The sequence below is a fragment of the Mesocricetus auratus genome, unplaced genomic scaffold, assembly GCF_017639785.1.
Source record: "Mesocricetus auratus isolate SY011 unplaced genomic scaffold, BCM_Maur_2.0 Super-Scaffold_100027, whole genome shotgun sequence".
Classification (NCBI taxonomy): domain Eukaryota; kingdom Metazoa; phylum Chordata; class Mammalia; order Rodentia; family Cricetidae; genus Mesocricetus; species Mesocricetus auratus.
In genome coordinates, this window is record NW_024429208.1 from 2,233,493 (window position 1) to 2,252,449 (window position 18,957).

Here is an 18,957-nt window from a genome sequence, read left to right on the forward strand (position 1 = left end):
GAAGCCATGAACTGTCCACAGCTCCTCAGTTAGGGGTGGGGCTCGTGATCCCCTCCCTCTGTGCTGCAATGCTGACAGGCTCGATCTTGTGCAGGTCTTGTGAGGACAGTGTTCCTGTCATGTTCAGACAGTTCCAGTGCCCACCCCAAACCTCTGACTCTTACGACCTCCCTCCCTACTTCACTCCTCCATGGTGGTTGGGAGCCGGGCACAGATGTCCCACTTATGGCTGAGCAGCCCCACTGAAACTTCTCTGTGCTTTGACTCTTGTGAGCTTCTGTCTTAACCACCACTCGCTGCACAGAGAAACTTGTCCGATGAGGTCTGAGAGCTGTGCTAATCTCTGGGTACAGAGATAAAGAATTTGGAAGGCATTTTGATACTGCGTCCATTTAGCAGTAGCAGAGAGTTCTTGGCCAGACTGGCAGTACCAGGCGCTCCCAGCGGTTTAAAATTTTAAGTATAGGACCATCAGGAAAGTAGGACTCTCAAGCACCTCCATAAGGTAGCCATAGGTTCCAGGAAATCTGAGAATATCCCCCACGATTTTACGCAAGACGAGTCATTCCACAGTGTTACTGAGATTCTGGGAACCACACCGTTTCCAGGAAGTGTAGTGATTTGAAGACTCAGCACAGAACTCGCAAAGACTGAGGAGACTTGCTGTGCTCTGAGGATAGCAGGCACTAATTACCCCAGAACCAGTTCTACAAGGCACGCAAGGTCCACCAGGGACATAGGCCCAAATCTTGCTATCCTTCATATTTCTCTCTCCGACTCCCAGTCTAAATTAATGGGCAGACGCATGAAATCGTGAAATGCCTGGAAGATTTCTACACCACTTTCTGCCTCTGCTTTGAGAAACATCTCCTAGCCAGTTTCTTCCAAGCTGCCCATGTGTCTCAAATCTCATCAAAGCCACTTTGTTTTCAGGGCCAGGGGGAAGAAAGAGATGGGAGTTGAGGTTACAATAATATATATATTTATATGAAATTTTACCGAGAGCTCTGCTGTCCTCCCCAAGCCTCTCTCTCCTCCCGCTCCCTCGGGGAAGCGCGCCAGGCTTCATCTCTGCTGTCTTGGTCTCTGTCCCCCCCAGCGGTGGGTTCCACCCCACGGATCACCCGGGAGGTGCTGAAGAATGGAGGCGCGCAGCTGAGGTGTGTGTCCGAAGGGTGGTTCCCGCGGCCCCACGTGCAGTGGAGGGACATGGCCGGAAGGGCTGCACCATCGCTTTCCGAGACCTTCCACCAAGGAAGCCAGGGGCTGTTCCAGGTGGAGACGCTCCTGCTGGTCACCAACAGCTCCTTGGTGAATGTGACCTGCTCCGTCAGCCTCCCTGGAGGCGAGGAGAAAGTTGCGCATCTTCCTCTCTCAGGTGGGTGTCTTCCTCTGTGGTGGGAAGTGCGTGCCAAAGCGGACTGCCAGGAACTTGCAGGCAGCTGCGGTTTTTTGTTTGTTTGTTTGTTTGTTTGAGAGATTTCATGTGCTCAGACTGGCCCAGGACTTCTGATCCTCCCGCCTCCACATAGTGAGTGCTGGGATTGCAGGTCTCAGCCTCCTCCTGCTGCTGCTGCTGCTGTCCTGCCTTCCTCCTCCTCCTCCTCCCCTCCTCCTCTTCCTCTTCCTCCTCCTTCCTCTCTCTCTTCCTCCTCCTCTTGTCTCCTTCTTTTCTTCTTTTCCTCCTATTTTATTTTCTCCTCTTTGGCGGGGTATTTTTTAAATAAATCTTAAAAAAAAATAGATCAATGTCGCCAGGCAGTGGTGGCACATGCCTTTAGTCCCAGCACTCGGGAGGCAGAGGCAGGAGGATCTCTGTAAGTTCGAGACCAGCTTGGTCTACAAGAGCTACACAGAGAAACCCTGTCTCAAAAAATCAATAGATAAGTAAGTAAGTAAGTAAATAAATAAATAAATGTCTCCTGCAAAGTTTGTCCTCAGGTCACCTAAGAACAACATTCCTCTGTCTGTCTGTCTCTCTCTCTCCCCCTTCTCCTCTCTCGTGAATTTTTTCTGCACTAGAAATTAATTTTCCTCAAGTCTAACTCCTGGGAGGGTTTACATTTCACCACAATAGTTAGGCCAATCATTCTGTCATTCGGTGATGTAATCGGAAGCAGAGGAGGAAAGTGGGCGGGGCACCAAAGCTAAATTTGGCTTCTTCCGCTTGGCTTCAGTGAAGCCAGGGAGACCCAGCCCTCAGGCTGCTCCCGCGAAAAGAGACATCTTCCCATTTGCCAAGTCTCACGACTTGCTGGGGCTTGCATTTCAGACTCCAGGATAGCTTTGTTATGGATGGCCCTGCCTGTTCTGCTGCTGCCTCTTGCCATGGCCTTTGACCTGATCAAGGAGAAGCACAGCTCCAAAGGTAAGTGGGTGGATAGAGCTGGACAGGCACTTGGCCATTTCTTCAGTAGCTGATGAGTCGCAAGAGTCCCTGGCTTACATTCGTGTCGTCAAGGTTCCAAGATGAGTGAGCTTGGAGTTTACAGATGCAACAGCAATGGTGTTAAAACACATTAACGGGGGTGCGGGGTAAGGGTGGGGGAGTGGGGGTGGGGGGGCTAGAGAGTTGGCTCCGGGAAATGTGAGGCTCCCTTGGGATCCTGGTAGTTGGGATCTTGGTAGTTGGGATCTCTCAGCCTTATCCGGCCTCGAGGTGAAAATGAGGTCATGATACCTCAGTGCGGATGGAGAAGAGGACCCAGAAGGAGGTTAGGAGGGGGCTGGAGAGATAGATGGCTTGGGAGTTAAAGAGCACTGGCTGCTCTTGCAGAGGACCTGAGTTCAGTTCCCGGCACCCACACGGTGGTTCACAACCGCCTGTGACTCCAGTTCGAGGGCACTGACACCTTCTTCTGGCCTCCGCAGGCACCAGACTTGCATGGTTCACAGACATACGTGAGGCAAAACATTCACAGACATAAAATAATAAAAGCAAATGGGTTTTCAAGGAAGTTGGAAAAAGAGACAAAGACGGGCAGTGGGAAAGAAGCAAGAATGACAGCAAAGCTTGGTGACATCTGTGTAAGAAAGATGCCACAGTGGAACCTATCACTTTTAAAAATCGTTTTTCAGGGCAGAAGCCTAGCGTTTATCTCTAGTTTCTATGCATTATTCACAGATGTGGCCTGCCTCTTCTATCACCCAGCTCCACAAACGTATCCTAACTGAAAACTGTGTGGCTGGTTTTTCACACCCAGTGATGTTCCTCTTTGCTAAATCCTTCTGTATTTTTCTGTAGGGGTTCTGGGCTCCGTGGTTCGTCGGCATTCCATCTCAGTCCTACGCACAGCCAGAAGCCCTCCAACACTGCTCTGTCTGCCCCAGCCTTACCTCTCCTTTCTCTCTCTCCATCCATGGCACCTGTAACCTTGTCCCCTTGTGTTTCCTTCCAGACCAAAAACACCACAACAATCAGCAAAATCTCAAGAATGACGAGAACCAGGCTTCCCTCTGACCAGAAGCTCTGAAGAGCTCATGCAAGCCCGGTGCACCCGCTTTCTGAACCCCCCAACCTTCTTCCCACCTTTCCACTCAGGGAGCAACCCTGCCCTGGCAAAGCGGTGGCGTCACCTGCTGTTGTCCAAAAAGGGCAGGGACCCATTCCTGCGGCTCGCAGTGGGGGGCGCTCTACCTCGGAGCCAGCCCATCATCGCCTCACACACAGCCCACGGCATCTTCTCTCCCTTCCCCCCCTTCTGCTGTCCCCACGGCCTGGGACCATCCCTTGCCCGTGCACAGCAGCTTCATCTCCTCATCCTCTCCTGGACCCATCCTGAGGATAAGAAGGGAATCTAGATCTGGAGAGAAATGCCACTCGTCTGAGACCTGGATGGGCATTTTTTTCCTTCGAGAAATGTCCTGTTCAGGAGCTCCAGAGGGACAAAGCACCCACCTGCAGGTGGGAGGAGAGGGTTTCTTTTTCTTTTCCCACGAGAGAGAGAAATGACTGTGACTCACAGTTACGGAAGACCCCGTACCAACACTACGAATCAGAGCAAGGGCTGGAGAAACGGCTCAGCCGTTAGGAGCACTGGCTGTCCCTGCAGAGGACCTGGGTCTGACCCAGTTCCAGGGGATCTGGTGTCCTAGCCTCTGAGGGCACCAGGCATGCACCTGGTGCACAGACACATGCAGGCATCGCATCCATACAAATAAAATAAAAATAATTTTTAAAAAAGTCAGGCCAAAGCCTGCTGTGTGCTCTCTATCCAAGTGTGTCTGTAGCTGGGTCATGGAAGGGCAATAAAAAAAGTCAGAAAAAATGCTAATACTTAAATTCCTCATACGGTATTTTATACCTATCTATGCCATGTATTGATGTCTCACGGAACACCAAGGTTCCACGCCTAAACCAGTAACTTCTTAAATTAGTTACCGTTCTATTGTTGTGACAAAACACCATGACCAAGGTAACTTATAAAAGAAAGTATTTAGTCTGGGGCTCATGGCTGGAGGGAGCATGGTGGCGGGCGGGCAGGCATGGAGCGGCGGCTGAGAGCTCACATCCGGTCCACGAGGATGACACGCAGAGAGCTAACTAGGAGTGGCGTGCACTTTGGGCTCCTCAGGACCCAACCACACCAGTGACACAGTTGCTCCCACAAGGTCACACCTCCTAACCCGTCCAGGCAGATCCACCAGCTGGGCACTAAGCCCTCAAGTGTATGAGCCATGCGGATCTCGTTCAAAAAGCCACCACACTCTTCGTAATTCTTCTCTAAATTTGCTTTTTTTAATGCCCTAGTGGAGATTCCATGAGCAATAAAAGCAGCTGGGCGTGACCGAGTCCTGGTGGCTTTCTTTTTTTTTTTTTTATTGGCAATGCATTCCTTTTACTGTCACATCGCATCTTCATGTCCTTACAAACGCCAGTGGACCCGTGTAACCAGCACCCACATGAGAACAGCAGTGCCAGGATGTTGTATCCTGCAGGGAGGACCCGGTATCCCCAAGTACACAGGCACACTGATTTTAAGAGTGCACACGAGTTCGCCTTTAAGTCTCAGATAAGTTTTATTGGGCTCACCCCCCCCCATTTCCTGGATGGAAGAGATGTCATGAAACTTGACTGCATCGTTTTTTGTTGTTATTGTTTTTTAATTATAACCCCTCCAGTAATATTTGCCACCACACCACGGCCAGTTAAGGAGGACAAAGTTCTGGACAACAGTAAATACTCTGAGGCACAAGCCATCTTCCCGGGGCTGCCCGAGAAGTGCTGCCACACACTCTTCGGAACATGGAAACAAGCGTGTGCGTGAACTTGGTCCTAAGTGAAGTGGAACAGATCCAAGCCAAAGGGGCAGGAACCAGCTCTGCGTAGACGCCTCCTGAAGGAACACAGCCTGGGAGTCCAAAGTAGAAGCGAGAAAGCCTCAGCTAGGCAGAAAAGAAGAGCAAAGGCTGCCCGGGGAGAGGATGGCAGATAAGGGCGAATATATAATTAACCAGCAGGGTTGTGTGAGCAGAAGATTAGCACATTAGACCACCAGCCAACTGCTTCTAAAGGTCAGGCTCGCCGTGTATACACTCGGAGCTCAACCACCTGATAATGACAATGAGATCAGTTCTGAGACCGCAGGAGGCCTCTGACCTCTTCCGGAGATGGTACACTCCTTCACCACCTAATGGACTCCGTGTCTTCCTCTTAAACATGCAATAAAGAAGATGGGCAAACAGTGTGGGGGAGGGGGTGGGCGCAAAGTCCTGCCCCCCCCCAGGATCTATCTGCATTTGATAGCGGCTAGAAGGATTGGTGTTCTTAATAGTGTGGTCCTTGCTTTACTGACCATGGGCTGCAGGGCTACAGGGCAGGCCCCACTCCCAAGTGTAGTGTGGAGAGAGAGAGAGAGAGAGAGAGAGAGAGAGAGAGAGAGAGAGAGAGAGAGAGAAGGAAAATGCAATGTTGGGTGAGTCAGGAGGTTGCAGTAGATCTCAGAGGAGTTGGGGGAGGAGAGTGGATACGATCAAAACACACTGAACACAATAATTCTCGAAGATCAATAAAAACATTATTTTTAGAAAGGAAGATGGCTTTACCATAGGAACTGTATACTTTTGCTTTGATTTATATATGCTCCAGGCGTATTTAAAACTTGAAGGCACAGCAAATGCGTTTGACTATTCTGTATTTTCCCTTTTAAACGATTTTCTGTCCCTTTCCACACTTAAGATATTTTGCCAGCCTAGGCCGTCAGTGTTCTTGTCTAACAAAATGCTTTTCCCACACCCCTTTCATTAAAAAATTTTTTTTCAGTAAAGGACTGGGCGTGGTGGTGCAGACCTTTAATGAGGCAGATCTCTGTGAGTTCAAGGCCAGCTTGGTCTACATAGCAAGCTCTGGGACAGCCAGGGCCACACGAGGAGACCCTGTCTCATAAAAACAAAATGTTTGGCAAAGGTTAATGGGGAATAAGGATGCACGAAATGAACCACGCCAGGGCAGCATCCGCTGAAGATGAGATACAAGTGAGAAAGACTGTCTGTGTTTCAAAGGGTGGACTGAAATGAAGTGCCTGATTTAAAACAGACTTTTAAAAACTGGCATGGGCCAGGCAATGGTGGCCCACACGTGTAATCCCAGCACTCGGGAGGCAGAGGCAAGCAGATCTCTGAGTTCAGAGCCAGCCCGGTCTACAGATTGAGTTCCAGGACAGCTAGTGCTGTTACACAGAGAAACTCTGTCTGGAAACAAAAATAAGTAAACGAACAAAGCAAAAACCCTGGTTTGGAGGCCTGGAGAGAAGGCTCAGAGGTTTAAGAGCGCTGGCTGCTCTTCCAGAGGTCCTGAGTTCAATTTTCAGCATCCATAATGAGATCTGGTGCCCTCTTCTGGCCTGCTGGCATACATGCAGGCAGAACAGTGTACACTTAATAAGTAAAATAAAATCTTTTTTTTTTTTAAAGAAACCATTAAAAACCTGGTTCAGTTTCGAAGCACAACATAATGACTGCATCAACTTATCAAGACCATTTAGGCCAAATCCAGCATATCCAAGATATTGGCCATCTCCAAAGGTACACATCTGTTTTTCTCTAACATGTGCTGGTTGTTTTTTCTTTCTTTCTTTTTTTGTTTGTTTTTTGTTTTGTCAACTTGACACAACCTAAGTTTATCTGGGACGAGGGAGCCTCAACTGAGAAAGCCACTTCCACCAGGTTGTCCTGTGGAGCCCAGTCCTCTGTGGGTGGCGCCCTCCCTGGACAGGCGGTCCTGAGCCATATAAAAAAGCAGACTGAGCAAGCCACGGGGGGGGAGCCAGGAAGCAGCCATCCCTCCCTTTGTTTTGTGGCCTCTGCTTCAGTTCCTGCCTCAAGTTCCTGCCTGGAGCTTTTTTCCTGGCTTTCTACAGGGTAAAAATACCCCATCCTCCCCCCAAGCCCAACAAGACGCTCATCTGTCTTCTATAACATTCTCACTATCACCTTTAGCTGACGTCGGCTTCCTCAGAGGCATCGCCTTTTCTGAAGAAACGCTTGCACGGCTGCCTGCTGTCCCCTCGGACGTGCAGTCCTTCGTTAACTCCCTTTGACCTTTAGTGGACGACCCCCCCTCCTGCTCCATCCCATCCCGATACACCCGCACGGCCTCTGAGAAACGGGATCCATACCCTCCCAGCTCCTTCCTCTGGCGTGCAAGCAGGAGAGCATGCTTGTCTGTACCCACCATGCCCCGGGTGTGATCCAAGAGGCCAGTCACTACTGAGGAATCCATGGGGGTAGAACCAGAGTGGAGGGCGTCAGGACAACGGGCCTGGAGCCTTCCGAGTGCGGCATCATTATTGCCCCAGGGACCTCCCACCATCACAGAATGTTACAGCACAAGTGCAGGCTGACAGGCCAGTGGGATTTTACAGCAGACAGGCTTTTAAAGCAAGTGACTTCTTGATTGCAATGGTGGTGTACTCTTGGAAGGGTGTGTGTGTGTGCGAGGAGAGGCCAGGGAGATCATGAAAGCACGTTCCTTTAAGAAGCTATATATTTACCCTGATGTGCAACCCAATGAATTGTCGTGTTAGATGAGGACCTTAGGAGTAACCAAGGCATGTTTGCAAATTCACCTTGTGACTTAATCCTTCTATACAGAAAATAGTAGGAGCCACGTCTAGAGGCGTGGTAGGTTTTCCCCTGAGCCCCACGTCTAGAGGCGTGGAAGGTTTTCCCCTGAGCCCCACGTGGAAGCAGAAGCAGGGTGAAGAGGTCTCTCGGCAGAGAGAAGCGCAGGGAGTACCCTGTCTTCCCTAGGCTGGGGAGCAGCGAGGTCCAGAGGGGGAGGTCCTGCAAACACTGGGAAACACGACAAGGAGACTGGCAAGGTAAGAGGGGTGTGGCCGAGGGGTTCATGGTGGTGCTAAGAAATGGTCTCCTGGGGCTCTCAGACAATGGCAGTACCAGCAGTACATTCCTCCAAGGAATGCCAGGGACACCTTTGTCACTCCCACGAAGACCCTTCCATTCCCTTTCCCAGAGACAGGTCCTTAGTCTGCCCACGGCCTCTCTAATCCCTCCTTGGGCATGAGAACACGTTATCCTAAGATAGGGGAGGCAAACGGAGGGAGAAACGGCAGTTTCGAGCTTCGTTCATCTTGAATCCCCCCCACACACCTTCCCGTATGACAAAGGACTCTGCTTGTCTTCTGCCCACCCCCAGGGTTCATGCTGTGAACCTTCTCTCACTTCTTACCCATCATCTAAGGGAGGCTCGTGCAAAACTCTCATTGTCTAAGTTCCTAGAGAGATGAATGCTTCTGGGAGCCCTCCCCCACCTCACTATCTCAGAGAGGGAGCCAGACAGGGTAACCCTGCCCTGCCTCCCAGCTCACCTTCTGGGCTCTCCTGTAAGTCTTGCTGGAGGCTCAGGGTCTGGGAGGAGGGCTTAGGTGGACATTTAAGGGATTCAGAGAACTGGAGGCAAGACGCTCCTCCCAGGAAACGCCAGGAGTCAGCCCCCTGCCATCAGCCGAAGGTGAAAGAAGATTAGAAAAGAGAGCTTCAATACGGACAACGGAACAGCAATAATTACGTGGTTATGAGGTGCACCTGTACGTGTTCCAGTTAGTGACCTGGGTCTCGGAATCTTAGAACCTCATGGTTTGGGTTAGTCTCCTGACATCATTGCCTATGCTTAGGATTTGGGGTGAGCTACAGGACTCCTTGGTACCTCTGTTTCCTCACACGGCAGCTCACAACTGCCTGTAACTCTGGTTCTGGGCATCTGACATTCCCCTTCTGTCCTCCACGGACTCTGCACACATGTGGTACACACGCATGCATGTGGACAAAACACCCATACACGTGACATACATTTCTTAAATGCAGATCTATTGAGGGTTGACAGAGCCCTCTGTCGGTTGTCATTTTGGTTTTGTTTGAGACACGGTCTTGTGTAGTTCGTGTAACTGAGGCGCTGAACATTCTGTCAGAGGTCAGTAACTGGGGTACTACGCATTCTGTCAGAAGTCAGTCATGGAGCAGAGGAAGAAGAAAGCTTGACTTTAGTCTCTAAATCAGTTAACCATGTGAGTGACCCTCAGACCTGATTGCCTCTCCTGGTAATGTAGGAGGCAGCTTATAGTGAGAAGTCTCCAAAGTGGTTTACAGTTCCTTTCTTTATGACTCAGCCCAGTGCAAAGTCCCTCGGGCTTTTATTGTCCACTCTTGGAGTAACTGAAGAGCTGGAGATGATGGCAGCTTCCTCCTAGACTCCTCTGGGAGAAACTAAAGCCAGAGCCTGGGGGGAGCCTTGGGGGAGGGAATCCTGTGTGTCCTCCATGCAAAGAACATCTTTGAAAACTGACACACCTACACCCACGGTTACACAGGTGCAGATGGTCGCCAGGGCCAGGCTTCAGATCGCCGAGGATCCCAGGAGCTCCCAGGAACCCACAGCTCAGTCCCAACGGTGAGTGAGGAGCTTGTGGCTGTCAGCAGGTCTGTCCAAAGGGGGGTATTGGGGGCCGGGGGGCGGGGTTTGAAGTCATGAGGATGTAGTGAGAAATGGTCCCTTTATCGGGGAAACAAGAAAGTAAATGAACAAATAGAAGAATAAATAAATGCATAAATGAAAGAAGAGAGTGACTACAGACTGGATGTGGGGGTAGCCCACATCCTTGTGAGACTCCGATGCCTCGCACTGAACTCAGGGAATCCAGCCCTGAGATCCCCTGGGAGACCACGGACCCACTGAAAGGCAAGAGAGCCCCCCCCACACACCCCGGCACAGAAAATGCTTGGCAGTTACCCACGCCCATGGAAACTGTTGGTCTCCAGAATTAAGGGAGGACAGGAAAGGCCTTGAGGAGGGGTGGGGTTTGGTGAGTTTTGTCTTAAGGGCTTGGTGGGAGACACAGTTAGAGACGTTAAGTCTCTGAACTGGGGGTTTTTCCACCCTTTGCCCTCCTTCAGGTGAACCTGGCCTTGTCCTTGTCCTGTGGAGATGAAGGGCTGTCCCACCTCCCCTCCAGCCGGCTGCCTCCTCCCTCTGCTCCTCCTGGCGTCCACCGGAGCCTCGGGAGGTCAGTGCTCTTGCCTCCTCCTGCTCTGTGCTTATTGTCTTGGTTTCGGATGGCTTCTCTCAAGTCACTCAGACAAGGAAATGTCCTCCCTGGTCTATTGGGTAGTTTTTTTTCCTTATAAAACCCAGAACGGTGACATTTACCTAACCCTTTACTGAGTGCGGGTAGGTCAGCCTGTTGACACCTCCTGTGTCTGTGGACACAGCCTTCGTGAGGGTCACAGGGTGTGTCGGTTTCCTCCTAGCTGTGGCCAGCTACCAGACGAGAAGTAGCTCAAAGGGGAGGTGGTTGGTTTGGCTTGTGGTTCGAGGGTTGGTTTGGGCCACTGTGGCCAGGAAAGGTGTGCCTTGTGGGGTTCTGTGTGCATAGGAGAACAAAGAGTTTGGATTCAGAATTCTTGGCTGTGACCTTGAATAAGTCACTTATTCTCTCTGGGACACTGGCCCTTCCTTCATAAGCAGAAACACCCTCTAGGTGAAGTTCCCAGAGTCCAGAGAGAACTCAGAAAGGAGATCATGTGAATGGCACAGTCGGGTGTTATTTCCTGAATCTGATGTCAGGTGGTAAATATAAAAATCCAGATGAAGCCCAGAGCTGGATGTGCTAGACAACTGGTCTACCATCAAACACATGCTAGACAACTGGTCTACCATCAAACACTAATGTCCATAAATGCTGATTCAAAATTCTGTAAAGTTTTGTGTAAAAACACTTTTGTGTGTGGGGGGAATCTGTGTATGTATAGATGTATGTATTCATGTGTGTGTGTGTGTGTGTGTGTATGTGTGTATGTGTGTGCATGTGCGAGAAGTTTATTATAGGATTGTTTATAGCAATTGTTTATAGTGGTATAGATTGTCAAAAATAAATAATAGGGCATAACTAACGATATGTACTAAAATAGTTGGAAGTCCTCCATTGCCAAAACTGATGCTTGATTGCAATTGTGTGAAACCGTGATTCCCCTCTGCACTGTGGCTTCACCCAGAGTGAAACCATCTTTCTAAATTGTACATATATGGCATCTATGTACACTGACACCCGTGTTAGGTAGATGAGAACACATCCTCTGAAGTCACAGAGGCACCCCATATTTGGAAGCAATGTAAACTGAAAAAAGCCTCCCCGCCCCCAGTCAGCAATGGCCACTGCGGTGTTCCTGACCCAGAGCGTCACATTCTCTGGGGTGATAGCCAGGGCTGTCAACTCTGTGTACACACAAAGTTCCCCAGCACAGCTGCCCCTGCCTGAACTCTCCTTGGCTCAGAGTCACCTCATTTTAGGTTTATAGGTCTCTGTCTGTCTGTCTGTCTGTCTGTCTGTCTGTCTCTCTTTCTCTCTCTCTCTCTTCTCTCTCTCTCTCTCTCTCCCTCTCTCTCTCTCTCTCTCTCTCTCTCTCTCTCTCTCTCTCTCTCTCTCTCTCTCTCTCTCTCTCTCTCGCTCCTGCCTTTGTTTTTTTGTGATCTTGGCTATGTTGGCATACCTGAAGAATGTCCATTTCCTAAACCTTACAATGAGATAAGGTCCTGTATTTCAGTAGATTCAAAATACTGAAGGAGCTGACATTTCTGAATAAGTGTTGATGTTGTAAAAGTCCCAAGAACACACACACACACACACACACACACACACAGATATCTATACACATTTATATAACTATTAATATTCTATCTATTAAAATGTAATACTTTTTATGAGACAGAGTTTCTCTGCGTAGCTCTGTCTTGGAACTCGCTCTGTAGACGAGGCTGGTCTGGGACTCACAGAGATCTGCCTCCCCCTGTCTCCTGAGTGCTGGGATTAAAGGTATGTGCCACCACCACCCAGCTTAAAGTTTAATACTTTTAGAAAGTAATATAAAGAGAAATACGTTCAGTTCCCTAAAAACGAAAGATCAGGATAGTTTGTGTTTTCTTTTTGTGTTTGTTTGACGTCTGACATCTCTAACTTGCTTCCGTAATCTGTCTCTGGTCCCAGAAGTGTCTTCGTTTTCTGTGAGGGGACCAGATGATCCCATCAGGGTCCTGCTTGGGACTGATGTCACCCTGCCCTGCCAGCTGTCTCCTGCACAGAGCGCATCTCACATGCACATCCGCTGGTACCGTGCCCAGCTCACCCCTGCTGTGCTGGTGTTCCACGACGGGCAGGAGCAAGTGCAGATGCCGGAGTACCAAGGAAGAACCCGGCTGGTGAGAGACGCCATCGACACGGGGAGCGTGGCTCTGCAGATACGACAGGTCCAGGCTTCTGACGATGGCCTGTATCACTGCCAGGTTACACACGGTGCCACCTCCCAAGAGGTCACGATCGAGCTGCGTGTCACAGGTATGTGAGCTCGGCACAGGGCGCTGGCTGTGATGATAAGACAAAGAGCAAACTGTCCGGAACCCTCCTTATGAGCAGCCTTGAGCTGCCTGTGATCCTGGATGTGTCGATGTGTCCTGTGGGGGCATCACTGCGGTGTCTGGTGAGAGTAAGACCAGAGAGATGGCTCAGAGGTGAAGAGCACTGACTGCTCTTTCCAGAGGTCCTGAGTTCAGTTCCCAGCAAACCACATGGTGGCTCACAACCAGCTGTAATGAGATCTGGCGCCATCTTCTGGCCAGCAGGAATACATGCTGGTAGAACACTGTATACATAATAAATAAATCTTTAAAAAATTTTTAAAAATATGAAAATTAAAAAAAGACTGTGGGGCATCACTGCAGTGCCCAGTGAGAGTAGGAATGTCTGCCATCAGAGGTTAACATCACAGACTTAACATTTCTGAACCTAAGAGGTGTGAGTGTGTGTGTGTGTGTAAGTGCACATATGTGTATAATTGTGTATGTATGAAGGCAGAGGTCACTCTCAGGTCACTGTCCACCTTCTTTTCTGAGACAGGGCTCTCACTGACCAACTCATCTAGGCTGGGTGGCCAGTGAGCCCAGCAACCCACCCGTCTCTGGTCCCTGAGCCCCCACACCCAGGCTTTCATGTGGGCTTGGGGAGGTGAACTCAGGTCCTCATGGTTGCACAAGAATCACGCTACTGTGTGATGCATTTGTCCAACCCTCTGAGCCCGTCTCCATACCCTGCAAGATCCCAGACAGGATGCTCAGTAGTAACACTGACACCTCTGACCGTGACGCTCAGTACATCAAGACAGAAAATACAATTAGCCCCATTTTCAAGTTTTAACTTTTTCCTAGGACGACCCCTAACCTCTCCGGGTCCAAGCCCGTGCAAACCACAGTGAGCTAAGATCAGACGGAGTCTCGGGGCAGCCTCGGCTGACCTCTGAGTCCTTCCCGCCCCCGCCCCCCCCCCCCCCGCCCGCTCTTCAGTACAGCAAGGTCACCTTCCCTCACTCACTGCACTCTGGCCTCAAGCAGGTGTCTTCTCTCCTCAGGGTTAGGCTCTGCCCCTCTGGTTCGCATGACAGGGCCCGAGAACAATGGGATCCGGGTGTCCTGTTCCTCAAGCGGCTGGTTCCCAAAACCCAGGGTGCGATGGAGAGACGGTGCTGGGGAGGCTCTTCCGTCCTCCTCCGAGGCGCAGACCCAAGACGGAGACGGGCTCTTCCACGTGGAAGCGTCTCTCTTGGTCACGGATAGAACTGCGGGCAAAGTGGCCTGCTCTATCCAAAACCCCCTCCATGACCAGGAGGAAGTGAGGGCCATCATGCTCCCAGGTCAGTGAGGACCAAACTCCCAGGCAGGGAGCTGGGGGTGAGGGGGGCACTGGGAGGAGCCGCCTCTGGCCGGTTTCTGACCGTCTGTCCGTCTGTCCGTCCGTCTGTCTGCACGCCCCGTCAGAGCCCTTCTTCCCAAGGACTTCTCCATGGAAAGTAGCTCTGTTTTGCCTGCTCCCTGTACTACTGGTCCTGTTCGCTGGGACCAGCCTCGCTGCCTGGAAACAGCACCAAGCCAAAAAGCAAGAGAAGAAGGAAAAGTCAGAGGCAGAGCAGGAAACGCAGCAGATGAGGAAGGAAAAGGAAACCGCCCTGAAGAAAAGAGGTATCGTAGGTGGGGACCCCAGAGTGAGTCGGGGGGCTGCGGAAAGGCTGGGGGGGTGGGAATCAAAGGAGCTAGGGAGGCGCAGGGGGGATGGTGCGAGTTCTCCACAGAGCCACAGCCAGGGCGGAGGACTAGAGAGGGCCAAAGGGAGTGAGTGGACCTCAGGCTCTGAAGTTGCTGCAGGGTCAAACCACAGCCCGTGCCAGCCACACCCCGCCCCACGCGCCCACATCCCACCCTTCCTCCGGAGGGTGCCGCCATTTCTTTGCCCAGGGATGGGTCAAGAGCCTGCTTGAGGGGAAGCCCTCAGACGCCCCAAGCTCCCAGGGCACTTTATGGGCTTACGGTGGTGGCCATGTGCGCATGCTCACCCCCCAAGGGAAAGCCCACCCTAGTTCATTCTCCGGACTCAGGGTGGCTGAGAGCCCCGAGTGATGGATTTCACGGCTTCCCTTTCTTTCAGATGACCTCCAGGCCGAGCTGGGTGAGTGTGGCTTCTCCTCCCGCTTGCTCCGTAGCGTTCGCTTCTCTTCGCTGCCACTCACGGAGTGTTGTTTCTTTCAGATCGGCGGAAGGCGCTGTACAAAGAAGGTAAGAGGCCAGGTGTCCTGCACCCGACACCCTGATGCCAGCTCCCCCTCCGTACCCTGGGGCGGGGATGGGGGGACTAAAGTGTTTAATGATGGCTGGTGTGGAAAAGCGAGAGGGAAAGGGGGAAGTGAGGCCACAGGTCGGTACTCAACCGTCTCGGGTATGCTCTGTTGCAGACTGGAAGAAAGCCCTGCTGTACCCTGGTAAGTGGCCCGTGGGCAATGGATCTTGCCAGCAACTCTAAAACAATGGGCATGCTACCCGGGAACCTAAACACGCATGCGCTCACACACGCACACTTTACTGGCTGTCAACTTACAGAGTAACGGAAAAAAACATTTTTGAGTCAGGACCTCCCACTACGAGGCTGGACCACATGCTATGTAGCTAAGGCTAGGTGTGAGCTCCTAGGTCTCCTGCCTCTGCCTCCCAAATGCTAGGATTTCAGGTGTGCGTCACCGTGCCCAGAAAGTCGTAATCATTTGTGTTGGGGGTTCAGGCAATCCCTTGTTTCCTGTAGCTAAGAAAAAAGGAGGGATAACTATTTACTTACTGTGTGCATGTGTTTATGTGATATGTGTATGAGTGTGTGTATATGCATGTGTGTGACGTGTGTAAATGTGTGAGAGACTGCGTGTGTATAATGTGTGTGCATATGCGTGTGTGCATGTGATGTGTGTGTACATGTGCGTGTGATGTGTGCATGAGTGTGCATGGTGTTTGTGTGGCTGCGTGGCATGTGACGAGTGTGAGTGTCTGTGTGGAGTGAATGCGTGTGATGCGTGCATGAGTGTGTGCATATGTGTGAGTGACTATGTGAGTGTGTGATATGTGTGTGTGCGTGCATGTGTGGAAGTATGTATGTGATGTGTGCCTGAGTAAGACGTGTATGTGACTGAGTGTATGTTATGTGTATGGTGTGTGTGTGTGTGTGTGTGTGTGTGAGAGAGAGACAGAGAGACAGACAGAGAGAGATGGAGTGCACAACCACACTAGGTCATTCTTTGATTCCCATCTGTGCAATTTCCATACATCAGACACTGTGCCATGCGTAGTGGCACAGCTGTCATCTATGACCCTGTGGAAATTGAAAGTCCCCAAAGAGCATAAACTAGAAACTAGGCTGTTCCAGGCAGCCTGAGTGCTGGGAGAAGCTGACAGACAGGTGGACCCTCCAGGGTGATGGACAGTTCGGTAAGCAGCTTCTGCTGAGACTCTAACGATTTGTTCTAAGTTGTTTCAACTGGGGCTGGGAGACACCTCAGGGCCTGAGAGACACCTCAGGGGCCTGGGAGAAACCTCGGGCTGGGGAGATGCCTCAGTAGCAATGGCTACTTTTGCAAAGAGTTCAGATCCCATGGCCTATATACTGTGGCTCACAGTCTTCTGTAACTTCAGTCCCAGGGGATCCACTGCCCTCTTCTGGCCTCTGCTGGCACTGCACTCATGTAGTGCACATACATACATGCAGGCAAACACTTAAAAAGACACATAAAATAAAATTTAAAAACAAATATTGTTAAAACACTTCCTGTGGTTCTGAAGCAGAGAGCTCGGTCAGCTGGGGTTGGCCATTCCCCTTCACTGCAGGAGAGATGGGGGTGTGTCAGCCTTTCTCCTTCACTGCATGGGGAGGGCGCTCTCCCCGACGCCTGTCCTCATGGCTCTATATATTAGATGTTAAATTTCTTGTGGAGGGAGCTTCAATGAGAGACCACAGTGCTGTGTCTGTTAAGAAATGAAAGTCATAACCTCTGCTCCTCCCGGGGCTGTGGACATGGACATGTCTAACTTCTAAGTAAAACCTGAGGCCCAACAGCTGCTGCATCTGAGCAAGAGGAGCTTAGCACCCATGCCTACCCTCACCCCTACTCCACCCTCACCCCCATCCCCAGCACCGAGGCTCCAGGGAGTAGCCCCTGAGTCATCATAGAGAGCCTCTTGCCTGCGGGAGTTTGCAGACATTAGAAAGTCCGAGGGACTTAAGAGAGGAGAACGCACGGGGGTGGGGGGGGGTCAGGCGCCTCCTCTCTGTTCCTCGGGGCCCAGATCCAGCACCTGTTTCTCTGCTCTCTTCCAGACTGGAGGAAGGAGCTGTTCCAGCTGGGTGAGTCGACTTGCTCTCGCTTGCCTCGACTCTCTGGGGCTGCTCCCTCATTTTGGAGATGAGTGTGAAAGCCGGGCGTGAAGCCTTGTGCATGCCAGGTGGACTGCTGAGCAGGCAGCCTCTCCGGTTGGCCCTCTGGCGTCTTGTGTGATCTTCCTAACAGACCCTTGTTGTTCAGGCTGAGGGTGGGGAGGGGAGGGAGGGACCCTGCTGTGCGATCCTGCTGCAAGCCTTTGCCAGGCTCAGCCACACTGGCTCTGCTCTCTTTCTCCACACACTGGCCCAGCACTCTTGTCAGTGGCGTCCATCCGTCCTGTCCGCTGGGCTCGGGAACCGCGGCTCCTTACTCAGGAGATGCCTGACGAAGGAAACACTGCTCCTAGTGGCAAGAGCGCTCAGCTTCAGTTTGTGCCGTCAGCTTGTGACCAGCCCTTCCATGAGAGACGAACGAGGCTCTGATTTACCAAGTGCTGGCTCACTCCAAACTCTCCCGAGACTGTAGCATAGATAAGATAGAATGAGATGCAGAGCTCAGAATGCGCTGTGAGAGCCTGGCCCCACACCTCAGGAGCGTCGCCCCGCACCCTCCCCACACCCAGTTTCCTTAACACTTCACCCGTCCGGTAGCCTCCTGCACACAACGCTCACTTTGGACACAGAGTTATTGGTATAGAAACATTACAACTGTGACTTAGTCTCCTCCCTCTTCCCTCCTCCCCCTTCTCCCTCCTCCCTCCCCCTCCTCCCTCATCTTCCTCCCATCCCCCTCCCCTCTCCTCCTCCCCCGCAGCTCCTGTGAGGATAAATCATGAAATGCCTCACCAGGACAAATCTAGCCCCGAGGCAGAAGAGAGCAGCAGAGAGGAGACAGCACAACCACTCCTCAGCCACCCGCGAGATGACCACAACATCATCACGCTGTACCAAGAAGGCTTCATGTTGGGGAGATACTACTGGGAGGTGTGTGTCGGGGACACTGAGGAATGGACCCTCGGTGTTTACGAGCTGTCCAACCAGGATGCACCATCCAGAGAACCCCTGAGGAAGTTTAGGGTCCTGGAGAAGAAGGGAGATGAGTACAGGGCTCTCACCTTCTGTTCCCAAACCGTGTCTCTGGAAGAGCCTCTGCTGCTGGGGACTCGGCCCTGGAAGATTGCAATCTTCTTGGACCAGGAGGACAACGACCTTTCTTTCTACAACATGACGGATGAGACCCACATCTTCTCCTTCACCCAGGCCAGATTCCTGGGCTCCCTCTATCCTTACTTCACGCATAATCCCGCAGACCTCTCTCCATCGCACAGTCCCAAGTGACAGAGCACAAAGGACCCTGTAAACTCTAGGACTCTGGTCCTCCTGGGCAGGCACAGGGACCTCTGGCTGGGAAGCCAATTACCTGGGACTCCATGAGCCTCTATGGCCAGTTTCTGGACCTAGGTTTCTAAGACGGCCCGCAGAAAAGACACTGTGCCTCACATAGTGTTGTGATTATTAATAGTCTTCCTTTTTATATAAATCTAAGATAAATGAATCCATGGCTTCCTGAGTCTGATAGCACACTTGCTCCCTGCATATACACCAGTGGCATTATTATTAATTTTTTTCCAGACAGGGTTTCTCTTTAGTGTTTTGGAAGCTGTTCTGGAACTCACTCTGTTGACCAGGCTGGCCTCCTGCCCGAGTGCTGGGATTAAAGGCGTGCACCACCAACGCCCAGTTTAGTGGCATTATTATTACCACC

At 51.4% G+C, this 18,957-nt stretch overlaps 1 protein-coding gene across 1 annotated transcript in view; it reads left to right on the top strand.

Moving 5' to 3' along the window:
- The window catches only part of Btnl2 (butyrophilin like 2), a 29,952-nt gene extending 11,205 nt beyond the window's left edge, over positions 1-18,747 (top strand). The window contains exons 7-20 of the mRNA XM_040732525.1: positions 1,100-1,378; positions 2,273-2,368; positions 3,399-3,458; positions 3,542-3,621; positions 9,828-9,907; positions 10,417-10,520; positions 12,498-12,845; positions 13,912-14,193; positions 14,318-14,518; positions 14,982-15,002; positions 15,083-15,109; positions 15,286-15,312; positions 17,190-17,216; positions 18,007-18,747. Of these exons, the coding sequence (XP_040588459.1) occupies positions 1,100-1,378; positions 2,273-2,368; positions 3,399-3,458; positions 3,542-3,621; positions 9,828-9,907; positions 10,417-10,520; positions 12,498-12,845; positions 13,912-14,193; positions 14,318-14,518; positions 14,982-15,002; positions 15,083-15,109; positions 15,286-15,312; positions 17,190-17,216; positions 18,007-18,530 (2,156 nt within the window). The 3' untranslated portion in view covers positions 18,531-18,747. The remainder of the gene's footprint in view (positions 1-1,099; positions 1,379-2,272; positions 2,369-3,398; positions 3,459-3,541; positions 3,622-9,827; positions 9,908-10,416; positions 10,521-12,497; positions 12,846-13,911; positions 14,194-14,317; positions 14,519-14,981; positions 15,003-15,082; positions 15,110-15,285; positions 15,313-17,189; positions 17,217-18,006) is intronic.
- The last annotated feature ends 210 nt before the right edge of the window (positions 18,748-18,957 follow it).